The sequence below is a fragment of the Chrysochloris asiatica genome, unplaced genomic scaffold (assembly GCF_000296735.1).
Source record: "Chrysochloris asiatica unplaced genomic scaffold, ChrAsi1.0 scaffold00002, whole genome shotgun sequence".
In the NCBI taxonomy this organism is placed as follows: Eukaryota; Metazoa; Chordata; class Mammalia; order Afrosoricida; family Chrysochloridae; genus Chrysochloris; species Chrysochloris asiatica.
Genome location: NW_006408520.1, coordinates 17,341,284 through 17,359,034, shown reverse-complemented (window position 1 = coordinate 17,359,034; position 17,751 = coordinate 17,341,284). Strand labels below are relative to the sequence as shown.

The following is a 17,751-nucleotide window of genomic DNA, read 5'->3' as shown; positions in this document are numbered from 1 at the left end:
GATATAGGAATGTGATAAGGGCCTGCAGTGAGCTCGGAAAGGTAGAATTTGAAGTTTTTCTCTTGGGCTGATCAATGGATGATGTCACTCACAATTAGAAGTTACAACAGGAAGAAGTAAGATGTACAAGAAGGGAAGGCCAGATAGACCTTGTTTAGGGAATTGAGTTTGAGGCATAAGCCGAGTAGTCAGATAAAGATATTTAGTACTTATTTGAAATCAGTATCTTAGGTTCATAAACATTATGAGACTGGAGAGAAAAATTTGGAGAGAAGGAAGCTAAGGAAGGAACCTCAGCGAATATTAACACTGTCAAATCATGGAACAGAAAAAAGTTAGGATAAGGACTGTGAGTAGGCATTTCTATGTGAGACGGTTCAGGAGAGCAGGGAGATGGACCACACTGGTTGGAGGGTGGGGTAAGTAAGTGTTAAGAGATCCTAATGTGTATTTTCTCAGAAAAGAAATGCTGGGGGCGGGGTGGTGGTGGTGGTGGTGGTATTATTTAAGAAGCAGTTTCTTTGCAAGTCATTGGGATTAATTATTAAGAATTGTGCATATTTGCATCTAGTGCATTTATTATAATATATTTGAACTTAGAAAATCTTTTTCCAATAAAAATAGGGCCCAACAAGCATGATGGCCTACCTTATTGTCTCTGGGCTATTCCTAACTCGACTTAGAAGACCCATTGGTAAGATGACAATAATTGAACAGAAGTATGAAGGTGAATATCGATACGTTAATTCCCGACTCATTACAAACAGGTGAGGAAGGTGTAGTAAAACTGTGCTAAAATTTCTTTATTACGGATATTGATGTCCTATAAATTGACTCTAAAATGTCTGGTAAATTTGTTTTCTGTTTTTGCCTGCTTTAAAAACATACATTACCAAGGATAATTGCTTTTGTAAAGTAGTAATCCTCCACATTTCTAATCATTGCTTTGTTTGCTGTGTAGTATCCCTGATGCATCTGTTCACATCTGTGGTTTTGTTCATTTCTTCTAGTTTTCTGTTCATTTTACTTTAAACATAATCAAAATATGATTCAAAATCAAATTTGCTTACAAAATTGCCTCAAAGAAAATGTTTCAATGTATCCACAAATATTTTTATTTTGAAGCTATAATATTCAGTTATTCAGTCTCACCTCTTAGATCTCTCTCTATTGAACAGATAGTGAAATATTGGGCTTAGAATCTCGTCAGTCTTGTTTCATAATCTACCTTCATTTATTTGTTATAGATGACTTTCAGCAAGTTATTCATAGTCTCGTTTATTTATAATATGTAGATAGTACAGGATTAGTGAGAAGATTAAATATAATGGATACAAAGCATTGAGCAGTTTTAAGGAGCCCTGGTAGCATGGTGGGGTTGACATTGAGCTGCTAACTGCAAGGTCAGCTGTTCAAACACACCAGCTGCTCTGCAAGATGAGACTGCTCCCATAAAGATTTTCCGTCTTGGAAGCCCTGTAGAAGAGCTCTGCTCTGTTGTACAGCACTGCTGTGAGTAGGAATAGACTCAGCAGCAGTTACTTTGGTGTTTTGTTTTGGGAGCACAATTTTTGATATTTAGCAGGTGCTCAATAAATGTTCTCACCCTCAACTGTCATTGATCTGCTTCCAACCTTAAGTCGTTTTGAGGATTCTAATGGTGGCGCTGGAGTCCTGGTGTGGCACTGTAGGATCAGCACTGGACTGCTAACCACAGGGTCTGTGGTTCAAACCCACTAACCGTTCCTTGGAAGTTCTGTGCAGGCTCGTTATGAGTAGGAACCGACTCTACAGCACTTAGTAACAACAAGATTCACTGTAATACACTTAGAAAATATTGAAGCTGTCATGGCTTTCATTTTATGTGGATGCACAGTCGATACCCATGGAAGCAGCAGTCAAGAAATCAAATGATGTATTGTGGTGCTGTAGGATAAGCACTTGAGTCTTGGTGTGGTGTTGTGACTGTTAACCACAAGGTTGATGACTCAAACCTAGTAGCTGTTCCTTGGAAACCTTATTCAGAGTCTTTTTGAGTTGGAACTGATTTGATGGCACTTAACATCAATGACAACAACAGGATAAGCATTGGACTGCTAACCACAGAGCCTGCAGTTCAAACCCACTATCTGCTCTACTGGAGAAAGAGGAGGCTTTCTGTTTCCATAAAGATTTACAACCTTAGAAACCCTATTCAGTTTGGCAGGGGGGTTGGAATGGGGAATGCTCATTGTAGAAAAGTGGGTAATACTGAAGCTGTCAAAGTTTTCATTTTGCTTAGATCTACAATCACTGTCCATGGAAACAGCAGTCAAGAAATCAAACAATGTGTATTGCATTGGGCACATCTCCTGCAAAAGACCTTTTGAAAGTGTTCAAAAGCAAGAATGTCACCTGTAGAATTAAAGTGTGCTTGACTCAAATCATGTTATTTCAGTGACCTCATATGAATGTGAAAAATGAAATAAATAAGGAAAACTGAAGAAGAATTGTTGTTGTTGTTAAATGCTGTCATGTCGATTCTGACCCATAGCGACCCTGTATAGGGTTTCCGAGGAGCAGCTGGTGAGCTTGAACCACCGACCTTGCAGTTCAAATTGCTTTACAGTCTGGCGCATTAACTCACAGCGCCACACCAGGACTCTGAAGAATTGATGCCTTAAAATTATGGTATTGGTTGAGAACACTTAATATACATTTAACTGCCAGAAGAATGAACAAATCTGTGTTGGAAAAGATGTAAAGTCAGAATGTTTCTTAGAAATGAGGATGATGAGACTTTATCTTATGTACTTTGAGCATGTTATCAGGAGTGAACAGTTCTTGGAGAAGGGCTTCTTATTTGGTAAAGTCAATGAAAAAGAGGCAGACTCAATGAGATGAAATGACACAATGGCTGCAATAATGGCCTCAAGCAATAGCAACCTTTATGAGAATGGAATAGGACTAAGCACTGTTGTATTTTGTTGAACTTGGGGTTGCCATGGATTGGAACTGACTCCTTGGCACCTAGCAGCAACAGCAATATTCACAGTGTAAAGAAACTGCCTATTCCATAGACAGTTAAAGAGTTATCTAGTAGCTTACTATTTTTTTTTTAAGTTTTTATTGTGGATTGAGTGAGTTTTCATGGAAGAACATCAGCTTTACATCCATCCTATCATATTTCATTTCATTGCAATGATTAAAATCCCATCCATGCATCATCAAACAACCAACGGGCATAACCAGCAAGCCTTGCCTCCCGGCCGTCAACACACAGCCCCTCTCCCTCTCTGAGTTCAGACTCCCCAGCCGCATCGTCTCTCTATGTCATCATCTCTGCCTCCATCTCTGGTGTCGCTGCTTCGCTGGATAGGGTCTCACACGCTGCTCTTCTCCCTTGATGGTCCCAGGGTCCTCTGCTCCTGGACTGCAAGATCCAACCACTCCCCTCCTTTTGTTACAAAACATCTACCTTTGTTACATTTGCAACACTCACAGTTAGCCTTGATAGCAATTATTGACTATTGAACCACAAGAGTCTTATCCCCATCTGCTTTCACCAGCCCCATCCAGACACGTTGGAAACTGCTCAGTGGAGATTCTACCTTCCCCTGCTCCCTCTGAAACTAGGCTCCCTCTTGAAAGCTTGTAAGCCAGTCAATTCGTGCCTTAGTAGTACCTCCATTTTGTGTGGCCAATGTCTGTGTTGCCCATTCCTGTCAACCCTGTGTACTGAGGGGGTGGGAATGATCCTCCCTGTAAAGATTTGTTCCCTCTTTTGAGCTACTACATCCGTAAGTATAGGTCAATTTCATCAAATTGTAGTGGATTTCTAGTTATTTACTGTTTCCTTTCTCTTTATTTCTTTGGATTACTAAAATAGTACCGATTTTATATGGAGTTTGTGCTCTAGTGGGGGCAGAGGAATAGAGGGATGACTAAACAGGTGATGATTTGCCAAGTGAGTGAAAAATAGTTTTAGCTAAGATGCTTTCTACTGTAAGAAACAACATTTGGTTCAGATGGCTTCAGGAATGAAGGCAGTGCCAGATACTGCATGATCAAACCTCTGCCTCTTTCTCTTTGATGTTCTCTTGGCTCTGCCTTTCTTTTTCCCTGGTATATTGCTCCTCTTTTCAGGATGCCTTTTTTTGTGATTGGCAAGAGCAGTTCCAGATCTCATGAAACCTGCCACCAAAAAATGTTCAGTAACAAAAAGGGCCCATCTTTCTTATGTCTCTTAAGAGACCACAGAAACTCTAAACCTTCCCCAACAGCTGACTTTTCCTCATATCTTATTGGCCAGAATCATCACTTGGCCTATGCCTAAATCAATCTTAGCCAAGTGAGGGATACTACCAGTCAGAACCCTTGTTGAAGAGTCAGGCCATTCCTAAAGCATTTGAGTGTACAGAGGAAAATAAATGTAAGAACATTAGAGTTCTCTTAGGATAAATGGATGTGGGATAGAATAGATATTTCATAGACACTCACTGGTATTTGAGGATGTTCTGTCCTTCCAGGTTTTAGATGGCAGCTCAGGGAAGAAGTGTCCTTACCTCATCTTCTCCAGGCCTAGATGTACAGAGGGAAGTAGGAAATGTAATTGTAAGAACTATGTTTCTTAAACTGGCATTTTCAGACTATTGTTCCAAGGAAAACATGAAACATAGGATAAACAGAATGCACCTTTATGTGAAGTCAGTGTTACTTGAAGGAATTGAAGTAGGAAGTACCTTGTTTTTGTGATGAAACTTATGAAATAGAAACAATTGGAGTAGAATATGAAGTTCACATAAACTTTTAAGGGGAAAAAAGAGACTTGAAAGAAATACTGGATGTTTATTGAAGGCTGTTCACTGTGCCCTTTAGACTCCTTGCATGAATATTTGCTTTCCTCTGTTGTAAGAGGTACTGCTGGGAAGGGTTACTTCATACTGATCAAGTGGAAAGACTGTAGACTTTAGGGTAAGATTAGAGTCAAATCTCAACTTCTTCATTTGTTAGCTGTGTGACCTCTGCAAATTTACTTAACTACTCTTAATCAGTTTATCTATAAAATGCCCTTTTTCAGTCAAGGTTCCTGAGGCTAGCAGGAACACAGACCCATCAAGCCTGTTAAAGAAAAGGGGGTTTGTGCAGATATAGTGAGGTTCCAAGAATATGAAGAACTATGCTATAGGTCTCCTGGGAGCTATCAATGTGAAGCTGTCAAGCTTCAGCCTCCTTTTCTCTCTGACATTTAAAGGCATCACTACCTGTCTTTTTTCTAGCTATTTGTAAATCCTCTTCCTGCTCTCTGGGTTTATACTTCAGTTGGGGGCCTATACTGAAGGGCTGACCCAGGCCCTTCCTTCCTGTGACCTATTTCACATTCCTGTGAATTAGCCTAGCATAATTTTTCCAGCCAGGCTTCATATGACACAAGTTGCAGTCAGGTCTGTGATTGGGTCAGGTGCCCATCTCTGTGCTCCCATCTGCTGAGGTAGGAGCAGGATTTCTTGGCCATTCAGGGGAGCAGGGGTCTGGGTCAGAGATTACTCCCAGAAACAGTCTCGTGAAATCTAATGTTCCTATCCACTAGGAATGAAGCTAGGATTAAAGATAATATATACAATGTGTCTAACATAGTTCCTAGTACTGAGTAGGTATTAGTAAGGGTTGTTCATTAGTAAGAGTATCTTATTTAACTAGGGAGGTATACTTAAGTTGTTTCTTTAATTTTGTTCAACTTTGAATCTCTTCTGTTAGCCATGACTATTTTAACAGAGAAAAAAATATGTACATGGACATATTTGAGGAAAATATTTTGCTTTTAAACTATGCATCAGTGATTACAGGGTGAATACAATGAGCCTTAGTATAATATCTCAAATATAAATACAAGATAGCATTAATTAAACCAGACAGAAAGACTATTTCCTTTTTCCTCCCCACTTCCCTCTAAATTAAAGGGGAGCAAGTTCTATAATTTTAAAATATGCTCTCACATTTTATACTAATGCTGTAATACTTCTCCCAGCAGAGCAGTGTGAGTGTGAGGTGTCTGACTTTGCACATAGGTAACTAACTTGATTTCTGGTCGGGAGCTACTCAGCTCACTGACCCTGCCACTATTACCAGGGGATAGATTTCACTGATCTTCAGAAGTGCACATGGGAAATCTATAGTATTAGACTTTATCCAGGTAGCAGCCTGTGCTTCGTAGTCCATAAAGAATAATTCTTTAATTTTATGTTTGTAAGACGTGACAAACTCTCAGGTGTAAAACATTCATTTAAAACAAACATTCGGTCATCAAAAACTGTGTTACAATAATTGTTTTCAAACTTAGGTAACAATAAAACTAATTGCACAAATATTTTCTTTAATAGTGAAGAAATTGCCTTTTACAATGGAAATAAAAGAGAAAAGCAGACAATCTACTCAGTCTTCCGTAAACTGGTAAGATATAACGTACTTGAGACACATGCTTATGGAAAGATTAGTTTTAGCTTTTGCCATAATATGTGAATATACAAATCTTTAAAATATTTATTTAAAATTAGTTATCAAGGACTTTATACTGTATCTTAAATTAAAAATATGAGATTAAAAAACAATTTTATCAATATATTAAGATACCCGGTTATAATAAATAGATTCATGAAAATAATGTTTAGTGACTCTTTTTTCTGTAAATTTGATTTTGTTGTGGTTGAGAATAACAAAAAATACACTGACCCAACAAACTGTATTTATATAACTGAGTGACATTGATTCTATTCTGTCTTCAGTATATTTTTAAAGACATTGTTAGGATTCTTATTTAGTTATAAATATAGTGATTCCCAAAGAAAGAATTGGCTTTCTTAATATTTGTGATTATAAAATGAAGATTATCATATGGAGCAAAGGTTGGCAAACTTTTTATATAAAAGAACAAGATCTTTTAGACTCGGGGGCCCATATGGTTTCTGTCACAAGTACTCAACTCTACCATGTGAAAGTAGCCATAAACATTCAACAGGGCTTCAAAAGCATTTTGTGGAAAAATGGAATGAAAAGATAATGGAATTTTTTTCATGAACTTTTTTGAAGGCCCCTCATGTGATGGGCATGGCTATGTTCTAATAAAACTTCATTTTTAAAACTAGTAGCAGCATGGATTTAGACTGTGGGCCATTGTTTATTGACCCATGATTTAGGTATGGAAATTATGTCTTGTGGTAACTATATATTATTGCTTATTTACTTGCCACTTGAAAAATTTGAATCCAAGTAATTTTTATTCATTATTCAGTCAAAAGAGTTTGAGTGCCGGTTACATGCCAGCGCTTGTGCTAGGTCCTAGTGATGGGGTGATAAAAATGGCAGACACAAAATCCTGACTTCAGGAAACTTACATGTTAGTTAGTGAAAATTTCTAAAAGTAAATACAGATTTTAGGTAATTAAAACAGATTTGTAAAAAGTCATTTAAAATTGTTTCAGGAATTAGATTTTTGCCTCAATAATATTTTAGCTTGAGCGAGCTTTCTGATTTTTAAAGTGCTCAGTGATGAATGCATTTAAGATAATTTTCCAGACCAGTGTTTACCAGCTCTGTTTTCTTGTGATTTGCTTGTTCTTACCCTTTAGACTCCAGCCCAAATGTTAACACCCCTTTGAGGCCTTGCATCTCTGATTAATCTATCCAGAATGCACTCTATCACTTACTCCTTGATAATCAAGCATCTCTAGAAGCATATATTGCAATCTATAGTTACCTTGTTTGTTTACTTGTTTGCCTCTTTCATTAGGATGTAAGCTCCATGAGCTTTTCTTATCTATTCATTGATGCATTTCAATAGGAGCACAGTGCCTGGCACATGGTATTCATTGATAAATGTTCCAGGTTTTGTTCTAGATGTAGCATATGGTAAGAACAAGCTCCTAAGTACTCAGGGAGCTTACATTTTAGTGGAAGAGACACTAAAAAACAAGATAAAAGGATAGTTGATGATACAGACTGCTATTTTGTAAAGGATGGCCAAGAAGGTCTTTCTTTAGGTGGTGACATTTAAGCAGAAATGCACACGACATAAGGAAGTTAGGCACAAAATGTGAATACCTGGAAGAAAGTATTTCTGACAGAGGCAACGACAGTAGGAAAGCTTGAGACAAGAGCCTGTTTGTGGAGCAATGTTTCTCTAGTTCATTGAGAAAGGAGTGAAGTATAAGTAGAAGAGGTTGGAGAGAGAGTCCATCGCTAGATCATGCATAATCTGATAGATGGGAAATTTGAGAACACTAAAAATCTAGAAGAATAAATATTTTAGATTGGTATTTTTGAGATATTGTAGGCTCAGATTAAAATTTTATTTAGGCTGTTCAGTGTTGATTGATGTTGCCATTTGTTTCAGATTGGGTGTAATTTAATTCATAGAGAAAGCACAGATTGGACGCATTGAATGCCAGTCTGGAAAGCTAGTGTGTCACCCAATTTATTCATCCCTCTGTTCTTCTTTGGTTGTTGAGCAGTGTGGGATTATGTCTATGATAGTATTATGAATTGTATTGCTACATACATTATTAAAATTCTTCATGTAATTTCTACTCTGTTTGCATAAAATGGTTGTAATTAAGTCATGAAATGTTAGGCATCTTCTTAGCAATGTGCTCAATGAAGTCTGGTACACAGTGTAATCAGAAATTATAGGCACTTGGTAAATATTTGTTAAATAAATGAATAGCACAGTTTTATCCATGTGGTAGATTGATTCATATGTACATAAAGTATAAATTTTTTGTTTTTGCTTTGTCAGGTGGAGCACCTACATAATTTCATTTTGTTTCGGTTCTCTATGGGCTTCATTGATAGCATAATTGCCAAATGTGAGTATGTTTTAAAAGAGATCCTGGGATGGGATTTGTGAGAAAAGTCGAAGAAAGTTAATGTTGTAAATCTCGCTTGCTTTGTTTCAGACCTTGCTACGGTAGTTGGTTACCTAGTTGTCAGTCATCCTTTCCTGGATTTGACTCACCCTCGACATCTTAAGAGCACACATTCGGAACTTCTGGAGGTAAAATAATAATGAGAATTGTTGTTGTTGTTGCTAGGCTGGTGAGTTGGTTCCAACTCATAGTGACCTTCTATTGGGGTTTCTGAGTCTGTAAATCTTTGCAGGAACAGAAAGTCTCATCTTTCTCCCACAAATACTGATAATAGTTGTTGTTAAGTACAGAATCGAGTTGATTCTGACTCATAATGACCCTGCACAGGGTTTCCAAGAAGTTCTGGTGATGTTCAACCCCCACCAACCTTGTAGTTAAAACTGTCCTTGCAGTTTGGTGCTGTATCTCACAGTACCACACCAGGACTCCAATGATAATTATTAAGTGAAAATTTTCAAACAAACAGGAAAAAAAGTCCTAGTACATCGTTTTTAATTTTAGAAATGTGAGTGAAAACTAACATTTCTTTCTATTTAAGGATTACTACCAAAGTGGAAGAATGCTCCTACGAATGTCCCAGGCTCTGGGTCGTATAGTTTTGGCTGGTCGTGAAATGACTAGATTGGCTGGGTAAGATTAATAACTATGAGTAATTATAGAGAATAGTGTTTAAAATTTAATCGTTAATAATGTCTAACTGAGGTTAAGGGACAAGTGTAACCCCATTTCCTACTCCAGGAAGTTGATTTTGATAGAAAATTAAAGAAGATTAACAGTTAATTTTTCATGTTTTCCTAAGACAGCTGTTTTGAGCCTTTGATTAGATTAGTGGTTCTCAAAATCTTTGTTCTATGGCCACTGGGATTTGATGAATTGGCAAATGTTGAATCATGATGTTATTGTTAAGGCTCAGAGTGACCCTGTATAGGGTTTGTCTTAATTCTTTGATACTAGCAACCTAGCAAAATAAATAAATATGAATGAAATTGCTTTTAATGAAAAGAAGAAAATCTAGTGTTTGTGGTATCTATGTGTGCAATTATAAACATGGCCTTATTATCTTGTAATAAAATTGTTCTTAGACCATACAATAGAATAAAATATTTCAAACTCTAATAAAGGGTGTGGTATAGTGTCAACAAACACCATAATGTAGAAAGCACCGTACATTTCAGGTGTTCTGTAGATTGACGAAATTTGATGACTAAAGATGGCTACCAGGCCTATGACTCATCTTTATATTTTCTCTGACTTCTTTATTCTTTCTCTTTTCTCCCTGGCATTTAAGGTCATTATAGCAAGAGGCAGCAGTAAATTACCATGAGGATTCTCTTTCTTTTGAGAAGGCTAACATCCTTTCTGCCTGCTATTATCTTCTAATGCCTTTGCAGCTCATGGCATATGGGATATTATTGTTTCTTTAGAAGGTTTCTACTTGTTTTCATAAAAAAAATCCTGGTTTTCTTCTTTGATGCAGACTGCCTTCTCTTTGACCACCATGTCATTCTTATACTCAACAACCTTTTGTTTTTTCTCTGTGACCACATGGAATCCCATCTAATAATGACTTTTTATCTTTTCCCCTCTTCAGACAAAATAAAGACAGGAGCCTTCAAATTTTTATGTTTGCAGAAAGGCAACATGTATTTGGCAAACATAAGAAATACCCTCCTTAGATTGGAAGGCCAAAATATACATGGCTCTGTATATCAATCCAACAGAAATTCAAGGTCTGTCCTTCTTGGGTCTAACGAATGTACCTGTCCCTTATTCAGATTTGTGAGAAACAAAAAAATTCCAGCTTGCAGCAAGTAACATGTTTGAAGTCTGTTTTAGGTTGGGATCCTGTGAAATCTCTTCCCTTATCCTCATATTCTGACTTTTCTACTAAAAACATAATGAACAACATATATGCATACTGTCATTAATACTGTTTTTTTAAGATTTACTTTAGGTTATTTCATTTAAACTAAAATAGAATTTTAGAAACTTCAGTTAGGTTTGTATGAAATTAAAGATATGATAGTCTTTCAAATTTTGATTATGGCTTCATTTTTTTAAAAATTTTAGTTTTACTGCTCGGATTACAGAATTAATGCAAGTACTAAAGGATTTAAATAATGGCAGATATGAACGTACAATGGTCTCGCAACAGGAAAGAGGTAAGTATGAATGTATTAGGCCTCACTTTTAAGTTTTCCCTGTCATAATGTGATGCTTAAATGCTTATTTTCCATTTCAGGTATTGAAGGATCACAAGTTATTCCTTTAATACCTGGTGCTGGAGAAATCATCAACGCAGATAACATTATAAAGTACGTGCAGAAAAAGTTTTTTACCATTTTTAACATAAGTTAGTAAACATTTGTCTGATTTTATTTTAGCCTTTCTCTTTTAGCTTACGTATGCCTAATGTTTAACATAAAACAGTCCTCTTTTTATTCATTTCTCTCTAGGTTTGATCATGTTCCTTTAGCAACGCCAAATGGAGACCTCTTGATCCGGGACCTTAATTTTGAGGTAACTTTTTAAATGGCTACATAAAGTCTTTACTCATCTTCAGACCATGAATTAAAAAATTGTTGTTCAAATATTTAATGTTAAGACTTGACAATAGTTTTGGAATCTACAGACTTGATTTAAAAACGTAGTCTTTGAAAGAAATGCTTAGGAAGTGCTTTTCTTAGTTGACAAGATTTTAACATTTCAAATACTAAAAAAAGTGTTCATAAAAAATGTCCTTCTTTAAAAAATAATCCATAGGAGATATAGGTAATTTGAATTTAAATTTAAAATGAAATAGTTGAACATGCAGTTATAATTTTAAGTGTGTTTGAATTAAAAAAAAAAAAAAAACCCAACAACAAAAACTTACCTTTGGTGTTGCTTTGATGGTACAGGAATATAGATACCTATGAAAACAAAATGTACACTTTCTTATTACTGATTTAAACCTTGTAAGAGCAGTACAATAGCATAAACTGATATCACCTCACACAAAACAAGCAAGATCTCATGTCAAGTGAATAATGATAATTATTTAATATATTTTAATATTAAATATGGAGTCCTGGTGTGGCATTGTGGGTTAATGCTCTGGACTGCAAAGTCATTTAAACTGCAAGGTTGTGAGTTTAAGCTCACCTGCCGCTCCTTAGAAACCCTATACAGGAACCATGTGCCGGAACTGACTTAAAGGCACTTAACAACAATAATATTAAATATACTAATATATTTAATATAATAATAACATGTTAATGTATCGACCAAATATTCTATGAAACACTCACTCATCTGTTAATTTATTGTACTGTGGAGGAGCAAGTTGCTGTAATGCTAGAAACTCGCTATGGTATGTTTTTGTCACCGGTATGGTATGTTAAATACAAGCCAGATACACTTGGTGGACAGGGTTCAGCTGAACTTCCAGACTAAGATAAACTAGGAAGAAGGAGAGAGGTGGATAGCCTCTGAATGTTTAGCTGCTATAAATCTCTTAAAAATAGCAGTGGAACAGTTTCAGATAGCACCAAAATATTGAATATTTAAACATGATGAAGAGCCAAAAGAAAGCCAGAATATTGTCAGATATAGTGCTTGAAAATGAGCCCCTCAGGTTGGAAGGCACTCAAAATACAATAGAGGGAAGATCTGCCTCCTCAGAGTAGGATTTATCATGATGATGCAAATGGAGGAAAACTTTCAGGACCTTCATTTGCTGATGAGGCACAGCTCTAAATGAAGAAAAGCAGCTGTAAACATTCAGAACATGGAATGTGTAAAGTATGAATATTGGGAAATAGGAAGTTATTAAAGATGAAGTGGAAAGCATGAAGATAAATATCCTGGGCATTAGTAAGCTGAAATGGACTGGTATTGGCCATTTTGAGTCTGAAAATCAGATGGTTTACTATGCTGGAAATGACAAATTGAAGAGGAATGGCTTCACAGTTTTCATCTAAAAGAACATTTTAAGATCTGCCTTAAAGTACAGTGCTATCTGTGATGGGATAATATTCATATGCCTATAAGGAAGAACAGTTAATGCCACTATTTTGCAAATGTACATACCAACCACTAAAGCCAGTAATGATGAAATTGAAGAATTTTACCAACTTCTTCAGTCTGAAACTGATCAAACATGTAATCAAGATTTATTGCTAATTACTGGTGATTGGAATGCCCAGGCTGGAAACAAAGAGGAAGAATCATTAATTGGAAAATATGACCTTGGTGATGGAAACAGTGCTAGAGATCTCATGATAGAATTTTGCAAGGTCAATGACTTCTTCACAAATACTGATTATAAACGACATAAAAGACATGGACCTCCCCAGGTGGAATACACAGAAATCAAATTGACTACATCTGTGGAAACGCTCCATATCATCATCCAAAACAAGGGTAACAAAACAAGTGGAGCAGACTATCAATTGCACATATGCAAATTCAGGCTGAAGCTAAAGAAAATGAAAACAAGTCCACGAAAGTCAAAATATGACCTTGAACATATCCCACCTGAATTTAGAAATCATATTAAGAACAGATTTGATGCACTAGACACTAATGATGGAAGACCAGAAGAGTCATGGGATGGCATCAAGAACATTATACAGGAAAAAGCAAAAGGTCATTAAGAAAACAAGAAAGAAGGAAAGAACCAAAGTGGATATCAGAAGAGACTCTGAAACTTGCTCTTTAGTGTAGAGATGCTAAAGCAAATGCAAGGAATAAGGAAGTAAAAGAACTGAACAGAAAATTGTAAAGGACAGCATGAGAAGATAATGTTAAGTATTATAATGAATTGTTCAAGGACCTGGAGTTAGAAAACCCAAAGGAAAGAACATGCTCAGTATTTCTCAAGCTGAAAGAGCTGAACAAAAAAAAAATTCAAGACTCAACTTGTAATACTGAAATATTCATAGGCAAAATATTGAACGATGGTGAAAGTACCAAAAGAAGATGGAAAAGAAGTGCACAGTCTCTGTTCCGAAAAGAAGTGGAGGTGGTTCAACCATTTCAAGAGATAACACATGACCAAGAGCCAATGGTACTGAAGGAAGAAGTCACAGGTGCACTGAAGGCATTGCCAAATAACAGGGCCCTGGGAATTGGTGTAATACACATGGAAATCTTTTCAACAAACTGATGAAGCACTGGAGGCACCCACTCATTTATGTCTAGAAAACTGGAAGACAGCCACTGGGCCCACTTACCGGGAGAGATTCATATTTGTGCCCATTCCAAAGAGAGATGACCCAATGGAATGCAGAAATCATTGGACAATATCATTAATATTACATGCAAATAAGATTTTGCTAAAGATAATTCAAAAACAGCTCCAGCGGTACATTGACAAGGTTCAAGTTGGATTCAGACGAGAATATGGAACAAGGAGTATCATTGCTGATGTCAGGTTGATCTTGGCTGAAAGCAGAGAATACTAGAGAGATATTTACTTAGGCTTTATTCACTATGCAAAGGCTTTTGATTGTGTGGAGCATGACAAGCTATGGACAACACTGTGGAGAATGAGTATTCTGGAACACTTAATTGTGTTCTTGAGAAACCTGTACACAACCGAAAGGCAGTCATTCAAAATGAGTAAGGGGACACTGAATGGTTTAAAATCAGGAAAAGTGTGCACCAGGGTTATATTCTTTCACCATACTTATTCAGCCTGTACTATAATCACATAATCTGAGAAGCTGGATTATATGAAGAAGAAGAACATGGCATTAGGATTGGAAGAAGACATTAACAACCTGTGATATACAGATGATACAACCGTGCATGTTGAAAGTGAAGAGGACATAAAGTACTGTTGAAGATCAACGACCACAGCCTTCAGTGTGGGTTGCGCCTCAATGTAAAGAAAACAAAAATTCTCACCACTGCACCAATAAATAACATCATGCTAAATGTAAAAAAGCTTGAATTGTCAGACTTCGTTTTGTTTGGATCTATTATATCTACTCATGGAAGCAACAGTCAAGAAAACCAAATGCCATATTGCGCTAGGCAAATCTGCTACACAAGACTTATAAAGTATTCAAGAGCAAAGATGTCAGTTTGAGGACTAAGGTATGCCTTACCCAAGTCATGGTATTTTCATTGACTTCATTTGCATGTGGAAATTGGACAATGACTGAGGAAGACCGTAGAAAAATTTATACATTTGAGTTAAGGTATTGGGGAAGAATATTAGAAATACCAAGAACAAATAAGTCTGTATTGGGAAGAAATACAGCCAGAATTCTCCTTAGAAAGCCAGATTGGGGAAACTTCATCTCTCATACTTTAGATGTGATATCAGCAGGAACCAGACTCTGGAGAAGGGCATCATGCTTGGTAAAGTGGAGGGTCAGCAAAAAAGAGAAGACTTCCAAAGTGATGAATTGGCACAGTGGCAGCAACTCAAGTTTAAAAATGATTGTGAGGTTGGCTCAGGACTGGGCAGTATTTTGTTTTGTTGTGCATATAAGGTTGTTATGAGTCAGAAGTGACTCAATGGCACCTAGCAACAGCTCCTCATAAACCAGGGCTGGTTGTTGTTAAGTTCCATCATCAGTTCCGACTCATAGGGACTCTGCATACAGTTTCCTAGTAGCAGCTATTAAATTTGAACCACTGGCCTTTCGGTTCAAACTGACCTTGCAATCCAGTGCATTAACCCACAGCGCCACACCAGAACTGCAAACCAGGGTTGTTGTTTTTGTTTTGTTTTGTTTTGTTTTTTCTTGTATCTCTTATTTACGAAGTTAGCCCCATTGCCTAGAATAGAGAAATGTTTATTGAAATAATTAATAGGAACCTAAGACTCAACAATTAAAAAAATTGTCAAGGGTCAGTTAAACAGCTAGTGTAATTCCTATCTCTGAATATGTCTGACATCTCTCCAGCTGTGCCACATTGCTGCTTATTGGTATTAACTGGAATGAGAACTAAGACTTTCTGATTCTTTCCAAGGTCAATGAGCAGTTCTGGTGTGCTGTGGGTTAATGCTTGCAAGGTCAAGGAACCAAAAAGTCAGTGGTTTAGGCTCACCAGCTGCCATCGGGAACCCTCTACAAGGTTGCTATGGGTCGAAACCTACTCAATGGCACTTAACAACAAAGACTAATAAGCTTAGAACCGACATAGTCTACATTTTCTTATTAACTTGATCTTAACATGATCTTAACATTGTTGCAGACAGTTTGCTTGGCACTGGTAAATACACTCCACATGTATTTTGATGAAGAATTTCTAAGTTTTAAAGAATCTCATTTAAAGAAACATTTTTTCACAGGTGCATACGTTTACTCACTGATATGGAGATTCATTGTAGTATCACCAACAAGAGCAAAAAATAAAATGCAGACAGCCTAAATAGTTAACAAAGAGGAGGGTTTTTTTGTTTTTTAATTACGATGCTTCTTTACTACAGAGTACCCTGCAATTATTCAAAAGTTGGGTGGGAGGGAGCCTGAATATACTTTGAATAGTAAATCATAAAAAAAAATAAGAATTGCAATAAAGCAATTCAGTTTGTTATTTTTTTTAAAGACTGTACTTGTGTTTATGTGATTACCTCCATATAATATTTTTTTAAATTCTCAAGTATTTTTTTTAAGGTTTAGCTCTCTGTATTCTAAATGACCACCACTCATCTGTCAGTTTGTCGTACTGTGGTGACTTGTGAGTTGCTGTGATTCTGAAAGGTATGCCACTGGTATTTTAAATACCAGCAGGGTCACCCATGGTGGACAGGTTTCAGATGAGCTTCCAGACGAAGACAGATTAGGAAGAAAGAGTGACGAACTACTTCCGAATCTTTAGTCACTGAAAACCGTATGAATAGCAGAGAAACACTGCCAGATATAGTGCCGGAAATGAGCCCCTCAGGTTGGAAGGCACTCAACATGCGATTGGGAAGAGCTGCCTCCTCAAAGTAGAGTTGACCATGATGTCATGAATGGAGTAAAGTCTATGGGAATAAATAAAGCCTGCGGGACCTTCATTTGCTGATGGGGCACAATTCAAAAACAAGAGAAACAGCTGTAAACATCCATTGAAAATCAGAGCATGGAATGTATGAAATATGAATCTGGGAAAATTGGAAATTGTTAAAAAAGAAATGGAACGCATAAACATTGACATCTATCTTAGGCATTAGTGAGCTGAAATGAACTGCTATTGGCCATTTTGAATCTGATGACCACATGGTTTACTATGCCAGAAATGACAAAGTGAAGAGGAATGGTGTTGCATTCATTGTCAAAAAGAACATATCCAGGTGAGTCATGAGGTACAATGCTGTCTGTTATAGGATAATATCCATGCGTTCCAGGGGAAACCAGTTAATACCACTATTGTTCAAATTTACGCACCAACCACAAAAGCCAGTGAGGAGGAAATGGAGAAGAATTCTTACCAACTTCTTCAATCTGAAATTGATCAAACATGCAATCAAGATGTATTGATAATTACTGGTGATTGGAATGCAAATATTGGGAGCAAAGAGGAAGGATCAGTAGCTGAAAAATATGGCCTTGGTAATAGAAATGATGCTGGAGATTGCATGATAGAATTCTGCAAAAATCAATGATTTATTCATTTCAAATACCTTCTTTAGACAGCATGAGACATGACTGTACACATGGACCTCACCAGATGGAATACACAGAAAGCAAATTGACTACATCTGTGGAAAGAGAAGATGGAAAAGCTCCATATTATCAGTCAAAACAAGGCCAGGGGCAGACTGTGGAACAGACCATCAATTACTAATACGCAAATACAAACTGAAGCTGAAGAAAATTAAAACAAGTCCACAAGAGCCAAAATATGACCTTGAAAATATCCCATC

General features: G+C 36.8%; 1 protein-coding gene across 4 annotated transcripts in view; it reads left to right on the top strand.

Annotated features, from left to right (window-relative positions):
- ABCD3 (ATP-binding cassette, sub-family D (ALD), member 3) overlaps positions 1 to 17,751 on the top strand; it is an 85,039-nt gene that overhangs the window by 49,990 nt on the left and 17,298 nt on the right. For 2 of the 4 annotated variants that reach the window (XM_006830945.1, XM_006830943.1), the window contains 8 exons: positions 625 to 767; positions 6,360 to 6,429; positions 8,771 to 8,840; positions 8,931 to 9,028; positions 9,439 to 9,530; positions 10,971 to 11,062; positions 11,143 to 11,215; positions 11,357 to 11,420. In XM_006830945.1, coding sequence (XP_006831008.1) covers positions 625 to 767; positions 6,360 to 6,429; positions 8,771 to 8,840; positions 8,931 to 9,028; positions 9,439 to 9,530; positions 10,971 to 11,062; positions 11,143 to 11,215; positions 11,357 to 11,420 — 702 coding nt within the window. The remainder of the gene's footprint in view (positions 1 to 624; positions 768 to 6,359; positions 6,430 to 8,770; positions 8,841 to 8,930; positions 9,029 to 9,438; positions 9,531 to 10,970; positions 11,063 to 11,142; positions 11,216 to 11,356; positions 11,421 to 17,751) is intronic. The other 2 variants (XM_006830944.1, XM_006830946.1) reach the window with 2 other exon arrangements.